At 32.9% G+C, this 24817-nt stretch overlaps 1 protein-coding gene across 3 annotated transcripts in view; it reads left to right on the plus strand.

Annotated features, from left to right (window-relative positions):
* PKN2 (protein kinase N2) overlaps nucleotides 1-24141 on the plus strand; it is a 124893-nt gene extending 100752 nt beyond the window's left edge. For 2 of the 3 annotated variants that reach the window (XM_079724424.1, XM_079724425.1), the window contains exons 9-22: nucleotides 2610-2753; nucleotides 3074-3149; nucleotides 3741-3915; nucleotides 4145-4271; nucleotides 6326-6456; nucleotides 6537-6612; nucleotides 6691-6782; nucleotides 12656-12832; nucleotides 17132-17194; nucleotides 18436-18512; nucleotides 20557-20699; nucleotides 22841-22948; nucleotides 23153-23233; nucleotides 23321-24141. In XM_079724424.1, coding sequence (XP_079580550.1) covers nucleotides 2610-2753; nucleotides 3074-3149; nucleotides 3741-3915; nucleotides 4145-4271; nucleotides 6326-6456; nucleotides 6537-6612; nucleotides 6691-6782; nucleotides 12656-12832; nucleotides 17132-17194; nucleotides 18436-18512; nucleotides 20557-20699; nucleotides 22841-22948; nucleotides 23153-23233; nucleotides 23321-23524 — 1674 coding nt within the window. In that variant the 3' untranslated portion in view covers nucleotides 23525-24141. The remainder of the gene's footprint in view (nucleotides 1-2609; nucleotides 2754-3073; nucleotides 3150-3740; nucleotides 3916-4144; nucleotides 4272-6325; nucleotides 6457-6536; nucleotides 6613-6690; nucleotides 6783-12655; nucleotides 12833-17131; nucleotides 17195-18435; nucleotides 18513-20556; nucleotides 20700-22840; nucleotides 22949-23152; nucleotides 23234-23320) is intronic. The other variant, XM_079724426.1, reaches the window with a different exon arrangement.
* Nucleotides 24142-24817: the final 676 nt, after the last annotated feature.

Here is a 24817-nt window from a genome sequence, read left to right on the forward strand (position 1 = left end):
TAATAATACTATATTGTGTGAATGAAATTGCTAAGAGAACAGAACTTAAATGTTCTTACCAAATATAAATATTGTGTGTGTGTGTGTGTGTGTGTGTGTGTAAAATAGGTGATAGTTGTGTTAATTAGATGGGAGGAATTCTTTAGTAGTATATAGTATATATGTATATGTGTATCAAATATCATGCCAACTACTTTAGAAAAAGTAGTTACTATTTACTTTCGGGCCTTACAGTGACTTCAGACAAACCATATAGATTCCTTAGTTCTACCACAGTTTCTTCTTTGATCCTAGGTTCAGATTCATAATAAGACAAAATGAAACACAAGTTGGGACAGTTTGCCAGTATTGTCAATCTGTACTTAGCTCAGATCATACTGCTCAGCTATTTTGGCAGTGGTTTTACTCCATGTAGAATTTTGTTGCTCTTGAGGTTTGACATTACGTACAAACATGCCCTTGCTTTATGGAATGGACCTGCTTCATCTGGAAAATTGCCAGCAAATGAGCAGTCATACTTGCAGTTTAAATTCAATAAATATCAGTGGCATTTCCCTATATAGAGGGTGTGCTTTTCAGATACTATATCCCTGCTTTACTGAACTGCAGTAGATGTTAGGAGTTAAAGTAGGATTGGGGTTCCATGCAACAGTGTTATGAGTAGACATAAAATATCTTAATGTGCTTTGGACTGTAGCCACTCTCCCCCCTTAAATTGTAGAGAGAGTGATACAGGGAACAGTGCAAAGTAACAAAAAGTGAAGAGCTTTATACCTAAAATTTCATGTAGAACTCCAGGAAAGCTAATGTAGGCCTTAGGATAACCTTCCATCCCAAATCTCAGGTGTTTCTAACATACTTCAGGTTGAAGAATGGAATAAACAGAGGAAAGAGAAATGGGTTAATATGTGAGCTTTACCAGAGTGGCTAGAAAAAATATAAAGGAGGTGATTTGACCTTCTCTCATCCAGAGAAAGATATACTCTTACAATTTTAGCAGTGTGAAAAGTATAAGAACTTTTAAGAATTACTAATTTCGTCCCTAGCATCTGTACCACTTGCATTTGCCTGATCCATAACAAGTTTTCCTCCCTGATACCGTGGAAGAAGATAGGAGAAAGTAGACCTCTCCTTTTCTAATCTAAAATAAAGTAGTCTAAATTACCAACCCCTGGTTCAGGTATGCAGTTTATTTCCCAAAATAACTGTTTTCAAAATACTTAAAATTTTAACTTGAATGGAATATTATAGCATTAATACCCACCACTTCTAAATGCCATTTGCTGATCTTAAAATAATTATCCTCTACTCATCCTTACCCTTTCCTGACAAGTATTCTCTCCCATAGTAATTATTTATCAGAGAGAAGCAATGAGGTAGGAAGTCCTGAGCTCATATACTCACTGCCAAGATATCTTTTTCTAGTCCTTTTTTTCTGTCTATGAGACCCTTTTGGAACATTGTGTCTTGACTCATTTTTTTCATGTTCTGTTTTTTATAAGTGTTTTCTGTGTTCATTTGCATCAATTAGTTTTATTATTTAAAGTCAAATGGTTTTTTACTATGCATACTAGAAGCTTAGATAATAAGATGCATAAGTTCACAAATTGAAAGTTTTTATATGAAAGAAGTAATTTATTACTTTGTTGAGCCTAAAGGGAAAAACATTTATCTCTTTTTGTGGGTGATCCACAAAATCCTGAAAAACAAAATAATGGAGAAGCCTTATGCTTTATAATTAAAATATATGCAGATTATGACTTATATGTAGAGGTCAATTTATGGCTTGACCTCCAGCTTATAAACTGTGTTCTACAAGTACATTTAATAATTGATGGTTAAAACCTTAAATATATTTTCCACATAAGCATTATTTTTAATGACTACAGAATGTTCCCTCATGTAGATATGGTATAATATACTCCTAAGTTGTCCCTGGTTTTGGGGGGGGCTTTTTTGTTTCGTTTTGTTGTGTTTGGTGTTGTAATAAATGAACATTTTTCTGTATAAAACTTAGTTTCCTGTTTGCTACCTACCTACGCAGACCCCTGTAATCACTGGTCCTATTACCCAGTGGTATTCTTTAGAAGATTAAATGACCTAACATTCTTAAAGTGTTTGGCATAGTGTGTGGCACACTGAAAGTGGAGAATAAATGCTATTCACAGACCTTTTCCTGATCAACATTGGGATAAAGAAATAAGAAGGTTTGAAATAGGTTCTTTGAGGTGAACATTGAAGTCTAGCAACAGCACAGCCTATGAAGCCAATAGGAGAAGGAAAAGCCAAAAGATTGAAGCTCTGAGATGGAAAGAGTTTCAGTGGTCATTCATCTGTATTGATTGTTCCCAGTTGTGTATTCTTTATCTAAAAGGAATACCTTAACTGGAGAATGTTGGAATATGAATGTCTTCCTTTTAGTTAAAATGTGTAAGTTTGTTAAAGTAATATATAATAGAGAAACGTTATAAAAGCACTCTTTAAAATAGTGCAACCGTTGTGTATGTTATCTTTGTTTATTGTATTTTATATATTTTGTAATATTTTATTCACATGTGTGTCCAATGATGTGTTCCCTGTTTTCTTTATTTTTTATTTAATTATTCTAGTCACGTGAACTGGAAATTTCAGTTTATTGGCGTGATTGGCGATCTCTGTGTGCGGTAAAATTTCTGAGGTTAGAAGATTTTTTAGACAACCAACGGCATGGCATGTGTCTCTATTTGGAACCGCAGGGTACTTTATTTGCAGAGGTAATAAATGTATTTTATTAAATACGCATAACTACCATTGAAATTATATATGTAGGCAACATGATGTAGAAGTGGGAAGAGTATTAGGCTGAATGGCAGACAACTTGAATTCTTGGCTCAACTCTGCCACTAAATAGGTATGTTACCCTAAGACAAGTCATTTATCCTCTCTAGGTCTGTTTTCTCATCTAGAAAATGAGGAGATGGAACTAAATTATATCTCAGATTCTCTTAAGTTTTCAAACTTGGAAGTTTATTGAATTTCATGAACCATAAATCTAATGCTATAGTCATGTCAACTTGAATATTCTTCACTGCAGGTTACCTTTTTTAATCCAGTTATTGAAAGAAGACCAAAACTCCAAAGACAAAAGAAAATTTTTTCAAAACAACAAGGTAATTACTGAGAAATCAAGTACAAAGTGTTTTGGTGTTACCTTAACTACTTTAAAAATGTATGTACTAATTAAAAAGTGATATCCATCTTTTCTTTTTGTTTTCTTCTTATTTGTTCAATTATTCTAAATTTTGTTATGGAAAATTTGAAACATGCATAAGTATAGAGACTAGTGCGGTGTGCCATCACTCAGCTTCAACAACAGTCAGCTCATGTCCAATTTTGTTTCATCTATGTTCCATCACTCACAACTTCCTCAGATTATTTGAAGCAAACCCAGACATCATATTGATTCATCCATAAATATTACAGGTAGTATCTCTAAAAGATAAGAATTCTGTTTTTAAAACCTTAACCACATACCATTACTAGACTTAAATGAGCAATTCCTATGTATTTATTTTTAAAACTGATTTTGCTTTTTTGCACTAGCCTTTAATAACAAATAGTTAGGAACTGTTTTTATAAGTGACAAATATTGTTTTTTCTTCATAAATTATAAACCGATGAATATGAATTCTTAAATTATGGCTTTTGGTAATATATTAAAAAAATACTTGTTCTGTTTTCTTTATTTACAATATCCACAGGCAAAACATTTCTCAGAGCTCCTCAAATGAATATTAATATTGCCACTTGGGGAAGACTAGTGAGAAGAGCTATTCCTACAGTAAATCATTCTGGCACCTTCAGCCCTCAAGCCCCTGTGCCTGCTACAGTGCCAGTGGTTGATGTACACATCCCTGAACTAGCACCTCCAGCTAGGTATGTGTCTTAAGATTTTTAAGCGTTGCTTTTATAAAATAGTTATTGTGACATTTGTACATATTGATTACAGTGAACCTATTAAAAGTCTCATTTTTTCCAAATAGTATTTTGAAACTAGTGCTCTGCTTACTTTTAAAACAATAAAATTGTTTGCCTTAATTGTAAAGTTATTTAAAATATATACTTTTGATTACTGCCTTCAGTGAATTGCTTTATCTTTTATAAGTGAATCTGCAGTAACCAAATTGGACTTTGATCTTGAACCTGAGCCTCCTCTGGCCCCACCACGTGATTCTTCCCTTGGAGAAATAGATGAATCTGCTGAATTAAGAGATTTGGATACACAAGGACAGGTAAGGCATTTTAAACCTTGTATAATTCCTTTTCACCAAATGAATTACCAGTAAAAGCATCATAGTGAATGAGATGTTAAAAACATCTCATTTAACATTTTAGTTAAAAAATGCCTGTGTGAACTGTGTTGTTTATGTTTCTTGTGAATGAAACAAAAACCTCTGGATGCTCATGAGCCAGGAGAGATGGAATAGGCTGCTTAATCTAGGAGCATAGGAGCATGGCTGATATTGGATGACATGTTGCCTGAAACACTGTGCATCTTCTAACTAGGTTAACATGGTTTTTGAAAATGCATGTAAGATGAAAGTAATGTATTCATTTTTTTAAATTGAAATATGGTTGATTTACAACATTGTGTTTCAGGTGTACAGCATAGTGATTCAGTATTTTTTCAGATTCTAGTTCATTATAGATTAGTACAAGATAATGGGTATAATTCCCTGTGCTGTACAGTATATCCTATTGCTTATCCATTTTATATATAGTAGTTTGTATCTGTTAATCCCATACCCTAATTTGTCCCTCCCACCTTCCTCCTACCCTTGGTAAGCACAAATTTGTTTTCTAAATCTATGAGTCTGTTTCTGTTTTGTATATACATTCATTTGTATTCTTTTTTAGATTCTACATATAAGTGATATCATATACTATTTATCTCTCTGTCTGACTTATTTCACTAAGCATAATATTCTCTACGTCCATCCATGTTGCTGTAGAGGGCATTATTTCATTCTTTTTTGGGGGGGAGTAATATTCCTGTGTGTGTGTGTGTGTGTGTGTGTGTATACACACACATTTTTAAAAAATTTTATTGAAGTATAGTTGATTTACAGTGTTGTGTTTAATTTCTGCTGTATAGCAAAGTCACTCAGTTATACATATATATATTCTTTTTCATATTCCTTTCCATTATGGTTTATCACAGGATATTGAATATAGTTCCTTGTGCTATGTTGTAGGACCTTGTTGTTTACCCATCCTATATATAATAGTTTGCACCTGCTAATCCCACACTCCCAATCCTTCCCTCCCCCAACCCCCCTCCACCTTAGCAACCACAAGTCTGTTCTCTATATTTGTGAGTCTGTTTTTGTTTCATAGATACGTTCATTTGTGTTTTATTTTTGATTCCACATGTAAGTGATATCATATGGTATTTGTCTTTCTCTTTCTGACTTACTTCGCTTAGCATGATAATCTCTAGGTCCATCCATGTTGGTGCAAATGACATTATTTCTTTTTAATGGCTGAGTAATTCCATTGTATGTATGTGTGTGATTATATATATATATATATATATCTCACATTTTCTTTATCCATTCATCTGTTGATGGACATTTAGGTTGTTTCCATGTCTTGGCTATTGTAAATAGTGCTGCTATGAACATAAGGGTGCGTGTATCTTTTTGAATTAGAGATTCATCTGGGTATATGCCCAGGAGTGGAGTTGCTGGATTATATGGCAACTCTATTTTTAGTGTTTTGAGGAACCTCCATGCTGTTTTCCATAATGGCTGTACCAATTTAAATACATTCCCACCAATAGTGTAAGAGGGTTCCCTTTTCTCTACATCTCTCCAGCATTTATGATTTGTAGACTTTTTAATGATGGCCATTTTGACCGGTGTGAGGTGGCACCCCATTGTTGTTTTGATTTGCATTTCTCTAATAATTAGTGATGATGAGTATCTTTTCATGTGCCTATTTGCCATCTGTATGTACCACATCTTCTTAAACCAGTCATCTGTTGATGGCCACTTGGGTTGCTTCTGTGTAACTGGCTATTGTAAACAGTGCTTCTGTGAACATTGGGGCTCATGTATCTTTTCAAATTAGTATTTTTGTTTTCTCCAATGTATTCATTTTTTTACCTTTTTTAGATAAGAGTAATATATAATTAATAACCATAAAAATGAATATCCAGTATCTGAATTTTATTTTCTCACCCATATTTATATCAACTTTTAACATTTTTTTCTTTAGCTATCCTTACCTAATAAGTTGTTTTCTGAATGTTTCTATGATTTAATGAGTGTTTAATATTTTACAGGTTTCAGAAACAGTTTTTGATACTGAGAATGACAGAAATAGACTACTTCCAAAATCTCAATCTGAATATGAGCCTGATATTCCTCAATCAGGCCTAGAATATAGTGGTATTCATGAACTTGAGGACAGAAGGTAAAGAATATGTATACAGCTTTGCTACATGTTTAGTCCCATACTTTTGCCTTATTTTTGATTGACATTACTGTTTTCAGATCTCAACAAATGTTTCAGTTTAATCTACAAGACTTCCGGTGTTGTGCTGTCTTGGGTAGAGGACATTTTGGAAAGGTAATCTTTTAAATTTTCTTGGAATGCCTACAAAAGTAATAACTCACATGGGAAATAATTATTTTAACCTCATTTCAGGTGCTTTTGGCTGAATATAAACACACTAATGAAATGTTTGCTATAAAAGCCTTAAAGAAAGGAGACATTGTGGCTCGAGATGAAGTAGACAGGTTAGTTTTTTAAAAATGAAATTGTTTATTTTTCTGAAAATGTAGTTTATCGTGAAAAATCAGTGTATGTATTGCAACAACAAAACTTTCTATTTTCCTAATACAGTTGACCGTTGAATAACATGGGTTTCAACTGCATGGGTCCACTTAAACATGGATATTTTTCAACAGTAAATGCTACAATATTACATGGTCTATGGTTGGTGAATCCACAGATGTGGAGGAACTGCAGATACAGAGGGCCGACTATAAATTATGCACAGATTAACCCCCATGTTGTTAAAGGGTCAACTGTAATAAGTAAAGAAACTAAATAAATTAATGCATAAGGTAGGCATTAATTAAATGTTTTTCTTTCTAGTTAACTCCCTCTTCCCCTTCTTAAGACATTTTACTGCTGAGTGAATACCAAGGAAAGATGATGAAATGTTTAAACTAATTCTAATAAGCTTTTATACTTGGAAATGTTAAACTGTTTATATGGAATAGGAACTGTTATACATCTGTCGTTGGGTGAGGCTATTTCCTGTTCATACTACAGAAGTAATAAAATGTCATTTACAAATAATCTTCAGTTAACTGAATGGTTAATATATTCTGCTTTTGAAAATGCACCTACATCTATTTTTTGCTCTATGTTTCTGAAAATGGTATTTTTGACCACAGTATCTTACATTTCTGGGTGTAAATTGATACAGATACCTCTTCATCTACAATTATTAAAATGTAAGGACTTTGGGGATAATATTGTAATTAGGTTAGAGAATATACTTTAAAAAGACTATCTCGAATTAATGAAGTGGTTCAACATGGAAATTATTGTCTAATAAAATGGCATATTTATTACAGAATGAGACTCTCATTTGATATTTAGAAGAAGGAGTATTTTTCTTAAACCACCAGTTTAAGGAAGCACCAGTTGATATTAATAGAAGACAGCCCTGTATAATGAGAAGATCCTGTGATTATCAGTGAGAAGACTTACCTAGTTCTGATTGTTCCTTCTTAATTAATGATTTGATCTCAGGGCAATTCACTGAACATCTTTGAGCCTCAGTTAACCCACATATTTTTAAAATATATTTTTTGGTAATACTTGCCTTACCAAATTGTGTTAAGTGCCATATAGATATATCAAATTGCTATTTTTAATATTTTTTCCATGATATGGGAAGTTCTTAGGATAGATCTTAAAAAATGCGGGTTTCCTTTATATAAAAAAATCTTTTCCTTTTGGATTTGCCTGTTTGTTTTTTATCCATTTCTCATACTTCTCAATTATATCAAAATAAACTCTTCCCTGATCTAAAACTACTTAGAGAGACTTTGCATAATATTTATGAAATATTCTGAACACTATAATATATTGCTAACAACTGTATATTTCTGTTACATAAGTAGTTAAAGCAAACCTTTAATTACACTGTCAGTTTGTTTTTAATTACAGTAATAGTAAGGTCAAATGTTTTTCTTTTCTGGAAGAATGTTTGCTTTATTCCAGATTCATATATGGTAAATTCATTTACATCCTAAAATAATAGGAGACTGGTACTACCGCAGTTAATAATGGGAAAGTGGTAATTACTTGGTGGTCTGTATAACTTTCTGCTACATTGTTACTACTTTGAGCCACGTCTCTGTAGGAAAAAACTTCCTAATTAAATATAGATAGAATAATATTAATATTACTATTAAAGAAGAATGTCCAGATCAGAGGATGAAGCTTTAACCACAACCTGGGACATTAACCCTACTTAAAATTAATCCAGCCTTAGTGAAAAGTTGATGAGTAATCTTTATCTAACTTCAGTTATAAATCCATGTATTCAGTAACATGGAAGTAAAATAATTTCCAGTAGAACCAGAAAAACAGAGAAATGTAAAATTCAGAGTGAGAAATAAAACTCACTCTTAGAGGACTTTGAGGAAGGCAGCAGAAAAAAGAGCAATTAGAGAAGTCAAGAAAAAAAATTAATTTAGAAAATAAGAAAACAGACCAGCATGTTCTTAAAAGTTATATAACTTGCAAGTCTGAATAGTAAACAACTAAGCAGAAATCTTTTATATCCACGTTCTATCTCATCCTTTTAATAGATCCATAGAATTCAATGTTATTGCATATCAGTGGGGTTTTTTTTTCCTATAGATGTTTCTGAAATGCTTGATGGTTCTTAATGACAGTTTTCATTTCTAAATTTTCTCTTTCTAGTGTGAATTTTATTATTTTACTTATAGAAAATTCCAGATCAACTTGTTTTTTGTTGTTATTTGGTTTGGTTTTTTTTCTTCTAGTTTTATTGAGATATAATTGACATGCAGCACTGTATAAGTTTAAGGTGTACAGCATAATGATTTGACTTACATACATCATGAAATTATTATCAAAATAAGTTAAGTGAACATCATAGAGATACAAAGTTAAAGAAATAGAAAAAAAATATTTTCCTTGTGATGAGAACTCTGAAGATTTACTCTTTTAACAACTTTCATATATAACATACAGCAATGTTAACTTTATCATATTGCACATTATATCTCTAGTACTTATGTATCTTATAACTAGAAGTTTGTACCTTTTGACTGCCTTCATCCAATTTCCCCTCCCCTCACCCCATCTCTGGTAACCACAAATCTACATCTTTTTTTTTTTTTTTGCGAGCCTCTCACTGTTGTGGCCTTTCCCGTTGCAGAGCACAGGCTCTGGACACGCAGGCTCAGCGGCCATGGCTCATGGGCCCAGCCGCTCCGCGGCATGTGGGATCTTCCCAGACCAGGGCACGAACCTGTGTCCCCTGCATCGGCAGGCGGACTCTCAACCACTGCGCCACCAGGGAAGCCCAAATCTACATCTTTTTAAAGGAACACAAATTATGCACTAACTTCAAAGTAATGTAATTCATGTACAAAGATCACGTTTTCCACCTACCATTAGTAGAACTTCTTTCTGAGTGCCATCTTCCCCCACTCCTGAGTAGGAATGTTAAATGTGTGTTACTGTTAATGCCTGCTCACTCAGCTTCCTTTTCTTACCAGTTCACATTTCAAAACAACAGAATAGACTTGGAAGTATATTTTTGTAGTTGCAGAACAAAAACACAGCTAGCCAGATTTTCTATATATATCATATATACGTATATATGATTTTTTTTCGTATATATGATTTAATCCTAAGATTAGCCTTATTAATGTTGTAATTTTCCACTGACCAAAATAACTATTTATATAGTTTTTAAGTTTCTATCATGTCTAATAATGTACTGAAGGAAGTACAACAAAAAATGTTAGAATGGACCTAGTCACTTAGGGAGATAAAACATAGATACATTAGTTATATAAATAAAACAGATTAGATACGTTTGAGTTTAAGCTGAACAATGAAGGTGTGCTGGTGGATTTAGGTAAGGCTTTGTAAAGAAGATTGGATTTGTGCTGATCTTTGGCAGATGGAAGATAATTGGGAACATGGAGAGGAGAGAAATGACAAGATAGAGGAAAATGTTCTGGACAGAATGAAGTTTGAAGTTTTGAATAAGGTTGGATTGTTTCATGGACTTTTAAGGAGAATATACAATTTAGATTAGGTTGGGAAAAGTTAAAGACTTATGGAGCAGCTTTCTGGTGTGCTGTATAATGCTTAAAATTAAAATTATTGTTCCTGTTGGGGTCTATAATAATCCTTCCTCCTTTACCTAATAGTCCTAAGACATCTATCCAGCCCTCATCAATATTGTCAGTCCTCATCAAACAATTCTATGAATGGCATTAAAACCATTTTAAGAGGAATTCTGGTTAATCCTTTAGACCATTTACATGTTCAACACAGGTCTAACCTTATACTTATCCAGTTGAGAATTAGTAATTCACCCATAGTGGATTAGTAATTCACCCATAAACCATACACAGTGAAGAGGCCACGTTTGCCATCTAGTTGAGCCCAAAACATCTTGCCAGTTTGTCTTATTTCATTTCATGAATATTTTATCCTCATTAGCCAAAATTTAGATTGACATAGTAAATCAATTGTTTTAGAATCTGTCTTACAGATCTTGCCCAATTGGTCATTGTTTTCCAATAAATTTAAATGGTGATAAAGTCAAAGCTGTTAACTGTTCTTTCTAATCTTCTGTGAGTTTATTTCTAATAGTGACTTAATTTGTAGTAACATTTAGAAACCTTGCAAATGTATGTAGACATAAGCCCAACGCTTTAGAAACAATTACAGTGGGGCTTTCTGTTTCTGAGTATATATAAAGTTGTAAACAGATTGTGTGAAATAAGAGGGTAAGAGTTCATCTAGAATGTGACCATATTAAATGGAGTTTAAACACTATTTCATAATAGCTGCATTTGCTGTCAGTATTTAAAACTGAACAGGTGTTTTAGTTCATAATTCAGAATACAGCTATATTAACAGAGCAATAAAAATTCCATGTTCCTTCTACACAACAGGTATACTCTTAAATGTTTTCAAAATTCTATTTAATTTTCTTGAGTCATAGCAGTATAATCTGGATACCCAAACAAATGCTTTAATCTTTAAATTAACCTTTTTAAAATTAACTCTGAAGAGATCCAAAAGAAAGGAGAATGGGTCTACCTCCTTCTAACATTAGAATTTTGGTTTGGTATTTTGAAATCAATAACCAAGTACACACACACACACACACACATCTAAGCAGTTCTTTAATTTTAAAAATGAAAGCATTATTAATGCTTTTCAACAAACATTAATGTTAATTTTTGATTCCAGTCTCAAAAACAAACAAAAATGCCTATTTTGTATTAGAAACATAAATGTAATCTAATTGTCAATAAAATACGTCTGTAGGTATATTTATTTTGATCAGATGCTTAAAGTGTTAACTCCGAGTTGTATTTGAATAATATTTGACCTGGTTTTCTTCTGCTTTGAGCTGTTTTTTGTTGTTGTTGTTTAGATTTTTTTTTCTTCTTTTTGTTTTTCCCCAGTTATACATACACATGTATCTATTCTTTCTCAAATTCTTTTCCCATTTACGTTTTTACATAGTACTGAACAGAGTTACTTGTGCTATACAGTAGGTCCTTGTTGGTTATCCATTTTAAATATAGCAGTGTGTACATATCTGCTTTGAGTTTTAAGTCAGGTTGATTTACTAAATATTTTCAGGGGGAAGAAGAGTGGTATTTTTTTGCTATTTAGGCAAAATTGTTTCAGAGTCAGTAAGTTTGACCACTGTTCTTTTAAGCAGCTTGTAAGAATTCTTACAGGGAAACCTGTGATAGCTATAGATTTTATAGATAAATTGTATCATTCTCCAGGAGCTTCCTTGAAGTATGTTATAGAATTCTCCATGTAATCTCTTTATTTTCCAGTTAGCCTTCTAAATTAAAATTTTATGCAGTGTATCTTTACCTCTCAGCTTCATATATTATACGATAGAATATTTGGATACCATAGCTTGTGAATTATAAATATATACTGTCCTTGAAATTGCCTTGATCAGAAAATTTTTATTTTAAAATTATGCTTTAGGTTGCTAAATCCTCTGACCAATTCCTGAAAATTTTTCACAATTCACTCCTAATTAAGCCTTTTTTATTAACTATTACCACTAGCCATATGTGTGCTACTCTGATACTATCAATGTGAACTTTATGTCATGCTAATCATATTTAGTTTTCATTAATATATTTCTATTAAAGTTATATATATCAAGTAGCCCAAATTTTTCAAAGCATTTGTAGCAAAACTAGGACACATTTTATGGTTTTAAAGTTATAATGATTAAGAACTTTGCTTATTTTAGAGTTTAGTAATTTTTAAAGAATGTTATTTCCAACTAGAACTTAAAAAAAAAATACCAGTGATTTTTAAATGTTTCCTCTTACAGCCTGATGTGTGAAAAAAGAATTTTTGAAACTGTGAATAGTGTAAGGCATCCCTTTTTGGTGAACCTTTTTGCATGTTTCCAAACCAAAGAGCATGTTTGCTTTGTAATGGAATATGCTGCCGGTGGGGACCTAATGATGCACATTCATACTGATGTCTTTTCTGAACCAAGAGCTGTGTGAGTATTTAGCATTTCTCTGAGTTTCTTCATGACTGATTTCTTTCTGGGAAGGAAAAAAGCTCTCTGAATTTTAGATTTATTTTTTTCCCTCATATGGAAAATAGATGGAGGAATAATAGAACTTACTTACCTTTTTGCCATAAATAAATGTATCTATTTTTCTCTGTTGTTCATGTTGAAAATTTCATGGATTACCCTAAATCACACTTGATAATTTTACAATTTAGGTTTATTTTAGTAAAATTTCTTTTTTTTCCAGTATATTTTCTCCCTAGGGAATGCCATCTAGGACCATGGCTTTAAATATTAACTATACTCAAAGTACATTGTTAAGTGAAAAAAGAAAATGTAGAAGAGTTTGTATTATATATTTGTATGAAATACTTGTATTTGCATTTTAAAGGGTAATTTAAAAGAGTATGTCTTAAGTGTTTGCTTGCATGTGCTTACAATATCTCTAAAGAATATAAAAGAAATTGGTATGCGTATCACCTCCAATGAAAGGCATAGAATCCAGATATGATACTTAATAATATTAACTGGGTATACTGTTTAAAATATATATTTCACTGAACACTTACAGGATATCAGGTACTGTGTTAAATATTTTCATTTATCGCTAAAACCCTTTTTGTAGTTTTTGAATTTGATATTATATGAAGGTTTTGCTTATTCAGATGCAAAAGAATAAATAATAGCAAACATTTGTGATTAAACATAATTATATATATTCTTCCCCTGTTGTTATCCCAGTTTTAAAGCGCTTAAGTGTTGGAGCTAGGATTTGAACCTAGGAAAATGCTCTTAATAGCTACACTGTATATGCAGATGTTTACCAAATTTATATCTCCAGCCCTTACCTCTTACCTAAACTTCCAATTCCAATAACATTCAGCAGCCAACTTGACTCTTCCCTTTATATGGCTAATAAGTATTTCTTGTTTAACGTCTCAAAATGAACGCCTGATATTTCCCATTTCCCCCCCACCTCACCCACAACTCCCCAGCCTGTTACTCTTCTAGGCCTCTCTCTTATTAAATGGCAATACCATCTACCAGTTGTTCAAGCCAAAACACAGGGAGTCATTCTTGATTCTCTTTTTTCCTTACATGCAACATCCAAATTTTACCTCCAAAACATAGCCCAAATCATAAAACTCATAAACCAGTAGTAAAACTTTATTGAGTTTATTAGTGAATTTTTATCACTTGTCTGTATTCTGACAGCTGACATTTGTGTAACATTTTTACTTTCATTCCTTTATTTGATTCTCATCATAACCATCAGAAGTATAATACAGCAGATAGTAGTACTAGGGCATTAGTTCTGATGGATAGTGAAGCTTTCAGAAAACGAGGCAAAAGCCACAAAATAATAGAAGGCTACTAATAATTCATTCCCTGCATATTTAAAAATTAATATTTAAAAATTAAAAGCAGGGCATCTAGATTACGCCTAGCCCTGTATAACTGCCTTGGGAATTTGTTTTGTTATGCCTTTTCTTTAATAAATATAAAATCCTATTCTGCCTTAACAAACTTTTTATTTTTGCCGAGATTACAAATTATATAGTACCAATGAAACAATTAAGCCCAGTGAAATACAAGAATAAAACGCTTTATTGCAATACTTCATATCTAAAGTACCTCCCTCTAATCATTCAGATCTCACCTCAAATGTCATTTCTTTGGAGGTCTTTCCTCATTACTTTAACTAAAATACCACTGTATCACTAACGTCTAAATCAGGCCACACTCTATTCTATTTTATATTTTATATTCTCCATAACACTTTATACCTGAAATCACCTTATTTATTTTTTACATTTTTATTGTCTGTCTCCCCTCACTAAAGGGGAGCAACGAGGACTATGTGTATTCTGTGTACTAGTGGAACACCTAGAAGGGTGACTCACATATACTAGGCAAACGTTGTATTCTTATTGCTTGAGACGAAGGAATCAAAATTAATTTGAGTCCTAGCTTTGCTGTGTTCTGGCTATGTCACTTTAGATAAATTAGTTACTCTCTCTGCGAGCTTCATTTTCTGCTTCTGTAATATATTTATTTTAAAGGTTTGATTTGATGATACCCAGTATACCCAGTTATTTATTAAGTATCATTAGGACAATCTATTTACAAATAATGGAACAAAAGAGAAATCAGGGTATTTTTATAATTGTTACAGTATTGTTTTGCCACCAAAATAAGTTTGCTTAAAAAAAACTACCTTAAGCAGTTTTAGAATCACATTTGTTTTAATGGACTTCAGCTAAATCTTTTAAACTTACGATAAATAATTACATAAGATCTAATGTATAATCAAATATTTATAAATAGTTGCATTTTAAAAAATCTCCAAATTATGGTTCCATTTTTTAAAAAATAAACACAAAACATATCTACATGTACACGTAAATACATTCTAAAAGTTTGAAGGACATTCACCAAACTAACAAAAGTAGTTACCTTTATGGATAGTAGTGGCGTCGGGGTGAGATGGAGATAGATGAATGAAAAATTGTGCTTTAGGGTAGGGATATTATGTGTATTTTATAGAGGAAATATCCATGTATTACTTGTAAAATTAAGAACTGATTCTCCTAAGTGTCTCCTTATAGGCTATTCTACACTGAAGACAGATCTGCATTTTTTAATTAATTCATTTATTTATTACCTACCTCCTTATTCAGTAAGGCTATTGTGTATCAAGCATTTTGCTAAGCATTTAGGCTAAACACTGAAAAAGACAAACATGGTCCGATCCCTCAAGAGTTAATATTCTAGCTGGGTTGAAGTTTTTCTAAGATCTAAACCTGTTTATCCAATTTCTAGACCTCTTCACCTTTCCCAAGGCAATTTGAGGTCAATATGTCTAAAGGCAAACTCACTTTCCCCACAAAACTTTGGCTACTTCTGTATTTCTCCACCTATTCATTACAATAAAAAGGAAACCTTGAGAGTCATCTTCAGCTTTTCCCTCTCCCTCATCCTTTATAGCTAATGAGACACCAAGTCCTATCATGCTCGTTTTAAAGTTTCTCTTGAATCCATCTCTTATTCTCTTTGTTGCCACTACATTAGAGGTACTCATGATCTTTCATCTGTACTATCATTTTAGCCTTATCTGTTCCTTTTCCCTCTGGATATCTACCTACTTCCACTCTACTTCATACTACTATCAAGAAAGTTCTCTGTAACATAAATCTGATTATTCTGCCCTGATTAAAATGGTTTGATTTGCTATCACTAAGAGAAGAATTTTCAGTACAGGCATACCTCATAGATATTGCAGGTTCAGTTCCATACTGAAACAAACATCATAATAAAACAAATATCATAATAAAGTGAGTCGTGAATTTTCTGGTTTCCTGGTGCATATAAAAGTTACATTTACACTCTACTGTAGTCTATTAAGTGTTCGATAACATTATGTCTAAAAAAAAACAATATACATACCTTAATTAAAAAATACTTTATTGTTAAAAAATACTAACCATCATCTGATCCTTCAGCAAGTCGTAATCTTTTTGCAATAATAATGTCAGAAATCACAGATCACCATAACAAATATAATAATGACGAAAAAGCTTGAAATATTGAGAGAATTACCAAAATGTGACACAGAGACCTGAAGCGAGCAAATTCTGTTGGAAAAATGGCGCCCATAGTGTTGCTCCATTCAGGGTTGCCACAGACCTTCAATTTGTAAGAAAACACAGTTGTCTGTGAAGCACAATAAAGTAAAAACACAGTAAAACAAGGTATACCTGTGTTCATAATATGACATTCAAGGTCCTTCACAACTTGATCTCAGGCTATCTTTTCAGCTGCATCTCCCGCTACTTCTTCCTTATCCTTTACTTCAGCCACAATAAACTCATTATGGTTGTCAAACAGGTTATGCCTTTTACACGCCTATTCCTTTCCCTCTTAGGGGAATACCCTGTATTTCCCCCACAGAAGTTCTACCTTTCATACCGTCCTTCTGCCTTTATGATGGCATATTGTACTTTCTTCGAAGAACCAGATCAAATGTCTACCTCAAGGGCTTCAGTGACTCCACTAGGCAAAGATAATGGCTTCCATTTTAGAGACTGCATTTTTCTTATTTTTAAATTTCACCCCTAATATTTAGCACATATCTTACTCATATGTCTGGCACATAGTAAGGACTAAATAAATACTTGTGAAATTAGTTAACTACAGGGTTCTGCTTTGAAGCATAAAAGTATAAACTGGGATTCAAGAGTAGTGGAATTTATTAAACTTCTTTTGATTTAATTCTTAAAACAGATTTTATGCTGCATGTGTAGTTCTTGGGTTGCAGTATTTACATGAACACAAAATTGTTTATAGGTAAGTAAAGTTTTGATATTTTCTAATTGCTTATTTTGATATGAAGTAGAATTAAAGATAATTAAGAAGGATATTTTGTGTTTAACCAGCTTCTTAATTTTCTCTTTTGTATGATAATTGACCACTAAAAAAGTTAAACTCCAATTTTGAAAGACATGGTTAACACAATAATTATATGATAAACTTCTTTGTTACTTGTCCTCTGCCCATTACCTAATTAGAATAGTCAGATTATAAGTTGGCCTATGATAACACAATTTACCAACAATATTCATCCTGGTGAATACTTTATATTCAACTGATCCACTTGTGCCAGATTATAAAAAGATCACCTTGCTTCCTTCATTAAGCCTTGCTGTCAACTAGACAGTGTACTTGATGACATATCTGATTTATGTACTGGCACAAACTCCTTACCAAATTGTAGACTAGTTAGAAATAGTTCATAGCCCAGCAACTAGTCTATGGTTAACACTTTGAATAACATTGCTCTAGATCAGACAAATTATGGGAAGGCCAGTAAGAATTAAAAGACTATAAACATCAGTTTATTCAAACTTCTAACAATGTTTCCAAGATAACAGTTTCCTAATGGCCCTATTTAACTTAAAGAATAAAACATTTTCAACTTAATTTGTAATCATTTACTATGACTTAATAGCTTCCTCTTTATTTTGAATTATTTTCTTAGAAGGTTAAACCTGCTCCCTTATACCTTACTTATACTGTTTGTTTGATAATTCATTCTTACAGATGGCGTGTAGGCAAACTTCAAAGTTAGTCCAAATCCGAGAGCTCCCTGATGCTCTGGTGCTTTAGATTTGGCGCTTTCACTGCCGTGACCCAGGTTCAGTCCCTTGTGGGGGAACTGAGATCCCCACAAGCTGCGTGACATGGCCATTAATTAATTAATTAATTAACCTTGAGTTAAAGATCCATGAACTCCTTCTGAGCTTTAAAATATATATTTAAATAGATCAAACATTTCTCTTTTAGATACATTCTTCCTTTTCTACATAACAGGGAAAATATTCAGAAATTATTTTTTTGTAAAGTAATAAACTTGCCAAAAGGAAGTAAATGAACATTTGTAATATGGTATTTAAATCTCAAACCATAACTTGAAAAAATTCATTTTTAGTAAAGAGAAAGTACAGCTGCTATTAAAATGATATTTTTACTTTATTATCTATTGATTTTATTGATTTTTTTTTCATTTTGCATTTTTTTATCCTGAACAGAGATTTGAAATTGGATAACTTATTGCTAGATACAGAGGGCTTTGTGAAAATTGCTGATTTTGGTCTTTGCAAAGAAGGTAATTGGGTATTTTAAAGTGCCTTTTCTAATAGATTACTATTCCTTTGTACTTTGGAAGTTTTCAAATTTGTGGAGAGCAAAATGTATTTTTTAATTTATTAAAAATTAAACTTTAACTTATTCTTTATTGAGACTTACAGGTTGTTCATATAACCTAATTATGTTATTAAGAATTTATTCTGAATATGAATAAGGTTAGGTTTTCAGAAATCATAGTATAAAAACAAGATTCTCTTTGTATGATAATAATTCTCTCTACTCTAAGAAAGCATTGGTTAAGCACCAAATTTTTTGCTTTGCTGGGATTGTGCAGAGTAAATTATGCATGCCTAAAAACTTCTCTCCTGCTTCTTAAAACTTTTAACATTTTAAATAGGAAAAAAATATGCATATGCCTCAAGAATCTTTTATGTACCTGTACATGTGTGTGTGTGTGTACACACAAACATGTAAATAAGTATGTAAACTGGGGAAATTTGAATCAAGAGGTAGCATAAGAAAATGTAAAGAGCATGGGCTTAGGCACCACACAGTCCTAAGTTTGAATCCTGGCTCTGCCAGTTATTTGCTGTGTCTTTGGACAAGTTACTTTTAACCTCATTGAGTCTGTTTCCTCAGCTATAGAATAAATATAATCCTTCTTGTTTAGGAGTATTATAAGAATTAGAGATAAGTATGTGGCACAGTGTCTAACATATAGTAAATAGGTACACTTAATACACTGTATTGTAGCAAACATTGTCTGTCTCCCCCTCTACTCTGGTAGCTTCCTGTTTCTTATTCAGCTTTCTTTCCATAGTATATAGTATAGTGCTTGGCACATCTTAAGTATTCAGTGAATGCTTAATTAATAAGTAATTGGATGAATTAATGAATGAACTTTATAAATCTGTGTCCATCAGTTACCAATTGACCTCCTAATTATTGAATCTAATGAAAGTTTTTTTTCCTTTTTTGGACTTCTCGGTATTGGACACTATTGACTTAAATGCTTTTGTTCCTCTAGAGTCTGGCCTTAGCCCATTGCTTTTCTCAGGTAGTTTTTAACTAGCAACTATATTCTAATGATTTCCAAATCTATTATTTCCTTTCCTAACATATACAGTCAACTATCTACTAGACAGTTTTACTTGGTCAGCAGGTACCTCAAACGCTGCACAAGCAAGTTTCTTTTCCTCAGTCTTGTTTGAAGTTGATGGTGCCACAGTCATCTCAGTCTCCCAATTTGAAAATGTGGAATTATCCTGGACTCTCTCCTTTTCACTACTTTCTACATCCCGTTAATCACCAAATTGTGCTGACATCTACCTCCTTAATATTCCTTAAGTTTTTCATCTTCCCTCTACCACTGCCAACTATCATCTTGTTTTGACAAGACTACTTTAATAGCCTTTTAACTTTTCTGTCTCTGTTCTTTTTCTCCCTCAAATCAATCTGCCATGTAATTGCTAAAATGCAAAAGGGGCCCATATAAATACAAATCTGACCATGGTACGCTGCTACTGAAAACCTTCAGTGGCAAAGATGTGATATACATTGCCCTTCCTGATCTGCCTGCCTCCTTCTCCAGCCAGATCTCTTGCAGCTGTTTGCCTAGTACTTTCTGTTGCAGCAACAATAAACTGCTTACAGTCTTTGTCTCTCCACCACTATCACTCATCTCAGCTCTATTTGCTGACTAACATCTGCTCATCCTTCACTCAACTCAGGTGTCACCTCTGCAGATAAGTTACCTGAGGCTCCTCTCCTCCTATCCCAACTAACAAGTCAGCTTTCATAAGATGATGTGTATAATGTGCTTTTAGCAGTTTAGAATACAATGAGACATTTTCTTCAATATGTAGAATGTATGTTTGACTAATTTATTACTAAATTTTGAGAAACATATTTAGAAAACAAGTTAGCTAAAGTCTTTAATGTATTTTGAGTTTGATTACCATGCACAAATGTACACCTTTAATTTTGCTTCCTAAGGATATCTTCTAATTTTTTTGCCAGATTTTTTTCTTTGCTAACAAATATTTGAATTTTACCTTTTTCAGGAATGGGGTTTGGAGATCGGACAAGCACATTTTGTGGCACTCCTGAATTTCTTGCCCCAGAAGTATTAACAGAAACATCCTATACAAGGGCTGTAGATTGGTGGGGCCTTGGCGTACTTATATATGAAATGCTCGTTGGTGAGGTAAGCAGTATAAAATAGGTAAAAGGGAAACGTGATTGAAAGAACAAATCATGTCACTTGTAAAACCACTTAATATGTCTCCTGCGTAAGTAGAACTTAAGCTTTATAAATATTTATATATTAGTAATTGCCTATGATCCTATATTACCTTCACCATCTTTTTTAGATTTTTATATTATCTGTGGAATGTATACCAATGCTTCAAAAATAGTTTCTTATACTTCAGTTTTGCTCTGGTTATATTTTATGATTTTTAAACACAATCACACATAACTGATTATTTCATAAGAAATAGAAAGCAAGAAGACTGATAAAAGGAATGTACTCTGTACCTGTAAAGAAAGGTCAGCTATATATTAGTCAAAAATAAATGTTACCTTCAAAAGCGATACAGTAGAATTGAAAAGATTAACATTTTTTTCCCTACTGTTTTCTTTAGATTAACTTAAAATAAATTTCTGGGGATAACTTAGTTGTATACAGAAATTGTTACCACTTAGAAGACAGTGAATTAATTATATCTAATTAATAAAGCAGTAAGAAGAAACTAATCTATTTTCTCATAAATTACTGGAAATGATAAATTAGGGTAGAATTTAAAAAGAGTAAATATTTAGACAAGTAATTGAAAATTACTTAGATGGGTTTGATGATCTTGAGATGCAAGAAAAATTACCTTGCATTGGTTCATTGTTCTGCAGTTTCCCTAATGCCAATGACCAACCTTGTACATTCTAGGCATGAAAAAACTAGTGGCTGAATGATGAATGACTAAATTATTGAATGTCAGAAACTTCTAAAGTTTTGCTCTGTGATTGTCATTTAGTGGCACTTATACCAAACAAGTAAATAAATGAATTTAGTTCATCCAATGACAGTACTTTTTGATATGGCAAATTGGACTGGAAACTTGGAAAAGGAGGAAAAGAAATAGCAAATTAAAACATTTACTATGTGCCAGGCACTATTCTATGTGCTTTATAAGTATTAGCTCATTTAATTTTTCAGCAAACTTTAATGAGCTCAATAGTAGTCTTATGTCAATCTCCAGATGCATAAATAGAGACACAAAGAAGTTAATAGCTTGCTTAAAGTCACACAGCTCTCATATGATGGAGCTGGGATTTTAACCTGCCTGTAAACCATTGTGGTTTGCTGCCTGAAGGATAGGGTATTTAATATACCCAAATTTATTTCTTTTCTTAAGACCATGGGTTCAGATCTGAATTTTTCACCTCTATTTAGAAAAGCATAAAGATGGAAAGGTATACTTTATCCCTAATCCACAGTGGTCTTTACTTTCTATGAGTGCCAGAAGTACTCATAATAGTTGTTTCTGTAAGCTCTGACATACTTGAACTTTTTTTTTTAATAGGTTTATTTTATTTATTTACTTATTTATTTTTGGCTGCGTTGGGTCTTCGTTGCTGCATGCAGGCTTTCTCTAGTTGTGGTGAGCGGGGGCTGCTCTTCGTTGCAGTGCGCGGGCTTCTCACCGCGGTCGCTTCTCTTGCTGTGGAGCATGGGCTCTAGGGCGCAGGCTCAGTAGTTGTGGCACACGGGCTCTAGAGCATAGGCTGAATAGTTGTGGCGCACAGGCTTAGTTGCTCCACGACATGTGGGATCTTCCCAGACCAGGGCTCGAACCCGGGCTCAAACCCATGTCCCCTGCAATGGCAGGCGATTCTTAACCACTGTACCACCAGGGAAGTCCCGGCAGTTGCTTCTTAGTGCAGTCATTATGCCTGCAGTCTCTAATTGTGTTTTGCCACCATTAATTTGCTGTTGACTGTGAAATTCAAACCACATCCATGTCTGATGTATTTCTACAAAGTCTGTGCTTCCCTCTGTAGTAACACTTATTACTGTATTTGCCTTACCCATTTCCTTCTGTCTTTCCACAAGAAGATTTCAATAAGAGTATATGGTGTATCCTCTGGTTAGTAGTTACCTATCTATTGTGACTTCTTGTAATCCTTATTTGTTTGATGTTTTGGTGGGTCTGTTTTTTTGTTTTTGTTTTTCCTTTTTCTTATTTTCCTCACTATCTGGTTCTTGGTTGTACTTTGGAACGTTGAATAGATGATGAGATTTTACTGTATTGAAACTCATTTTGATTGACTCAAGGGTATTTCTTCTAGTCTCCCTTTCCTGGTGATGATGAAGAGGAGGTTTTTGACAGTATTGTAAATGATGAAGTAAGGTATCCAAGGTTCTTATCTACAGAAGCCATTTCAATAATGAGAAGGGTAAGAATTAATGATTTATAAAACTACTGAAACTTTTTAAAGAACATTTCCCAGTAGAATTTTAGAAGTTGTTTTTCAATTATAGATGTTGCATGGTTTAGACAAACACATACCAAAAGAAACATCTAAAGCTTTGCAAGTTATGAGAATCCTTGTCAGTGAGTCCCTGGTTTATATTAACTTTCTTCCTTTATATTGTGTTAGTTATTAAGAAGAAATCCTGAGCGGCGCCTTGGAGCTGGTGAAAAAGATGCAGAGGATGTAAAAAAGCACCCATTTTTCCGAGTAAGTATGAAAGTTTAAAATTTTTTATGAAACTATAGCAATTAGGAGTAGGAAACTAAACTGGTCATTTTATATTTTGTAATCCAGCTAATTGATTGGAGTGCTCTGATGGACAAAAAAGTAAAGCCGCCGTTTGTACCTACAATTAGAGGGCGGGAAGATGTTAGTAATTTTGATGATGAATTTACCTCAGAAGCACCTATTCTGACTCCACCTCGAGAACCAAGGATACTTTCAGAAGAGGAGCAAGAAATGTTCAGAGATTTTGACTACATTGCTGATTGGTGTTAAGTTGCTACACAATGTGAAACCAAGCAGACTGACTCATAAGAAGACCTCCTAAAAATAGCAACCCTTCATTTGCTCTCTGTGCCAACAAAAGCTTCTGAGTTTTTTTTAAACATATGAAGATGTGTTTAAAAATACTATTCTAATACCTTCTTGAAAAGTGGCTTTTCAATGTATTTTCAACGTAAATCTGAACACTGGAAACAGTTTCATGGAGTTTAAGCTGAATGAACATCGGCCATGAAAATCTATCAGAAATGAATACTTTTGGATCAATAGTCTTATTTTTAAAAAAAAAAAGAAACAAAAAAAAAACACTCTTCTACAGTCCCTAGCTTTGCTGTACTCCTGTCTTAAGTGGAAGTAAAATTAATCAGTTAACTTCCTTAGCTGTATTTTACAAAAAGAGGAAAAAAGGGCTTGGGATGCTATTACTATTCACACATAGTATGATTCTGTTTGAATAAGGCAAATGCTCTTATTTTTGTAAAGAAATTACTGTAATATCAAAAAAATTAGTGTGTGCACATTTTGGGGCTTTTTTTCTTTAACAGAATGAGTTGATGTCTTGTATTATAAATTTTTTATATTTATTAGGAGAAAGTTTTTATTGCCTTATCTTTACCAACCGTGTAACAGAGCCTCATGGCTTTCCAACAGAGCTACTTGCCAAACAATTATGTTTATTAAACCAACTATGCTGAAACAAACAGAAACAACTAAACATCTACGTTTACTTAAAATTTTAAGAATGAGGACTTATGATCAGCCTGAACCAAGATACTGTTACCTGTATGCATTCCCAAAGTCTAGATACTCAGTATGTTCAGTCATACCTTCTTCCCAAATCAGTGAACTTATTACTCCTTTTTTTGATATTGTACATTTATCAACCTAGTTCATCTTGTTCTTGTGTCTACTGTAGAAGGGAACTATATCTTTGTTAAAACATAGGGATTATCATTGTATACATGCTGTGAACATGTATATGTGCAAGTTGTAATGTATTCTATGTTGTAGGTTTATTATTTAATTTCACCACTTCATCACTTTTGTACAGTGGCCAAGCAGACACCTCAGACTCCAGCATTTACGTTAAGTGCATTTGTACATTTTAGGCCACTGGATCCAGATTTTATATTGGCAGTTACTGAGGGCAAAAGCAATATTTTATAACAGAATGTATAAATATTTTTGATAAAACAGTCTATATTTTATAAAAATTATTATAACACTAAAGCTGTACCTCAAAAGTCTCAAAAATAATTTGATCAAATACTTTTTTACAGCTCTTCA

Source organism: Hyperoodon ampullatus (genome assembly GCF_949752795.1).
Source record: "Hyperoodon ampullatus genome assembly, chromosome: 2".
Lineage (NCBI taxonomy): Eukaryota > Metazoa > Chordata > Mammalia > Artiodactyla > Ziphiidae > Hyperoodon > Hyperoodon ampullatus.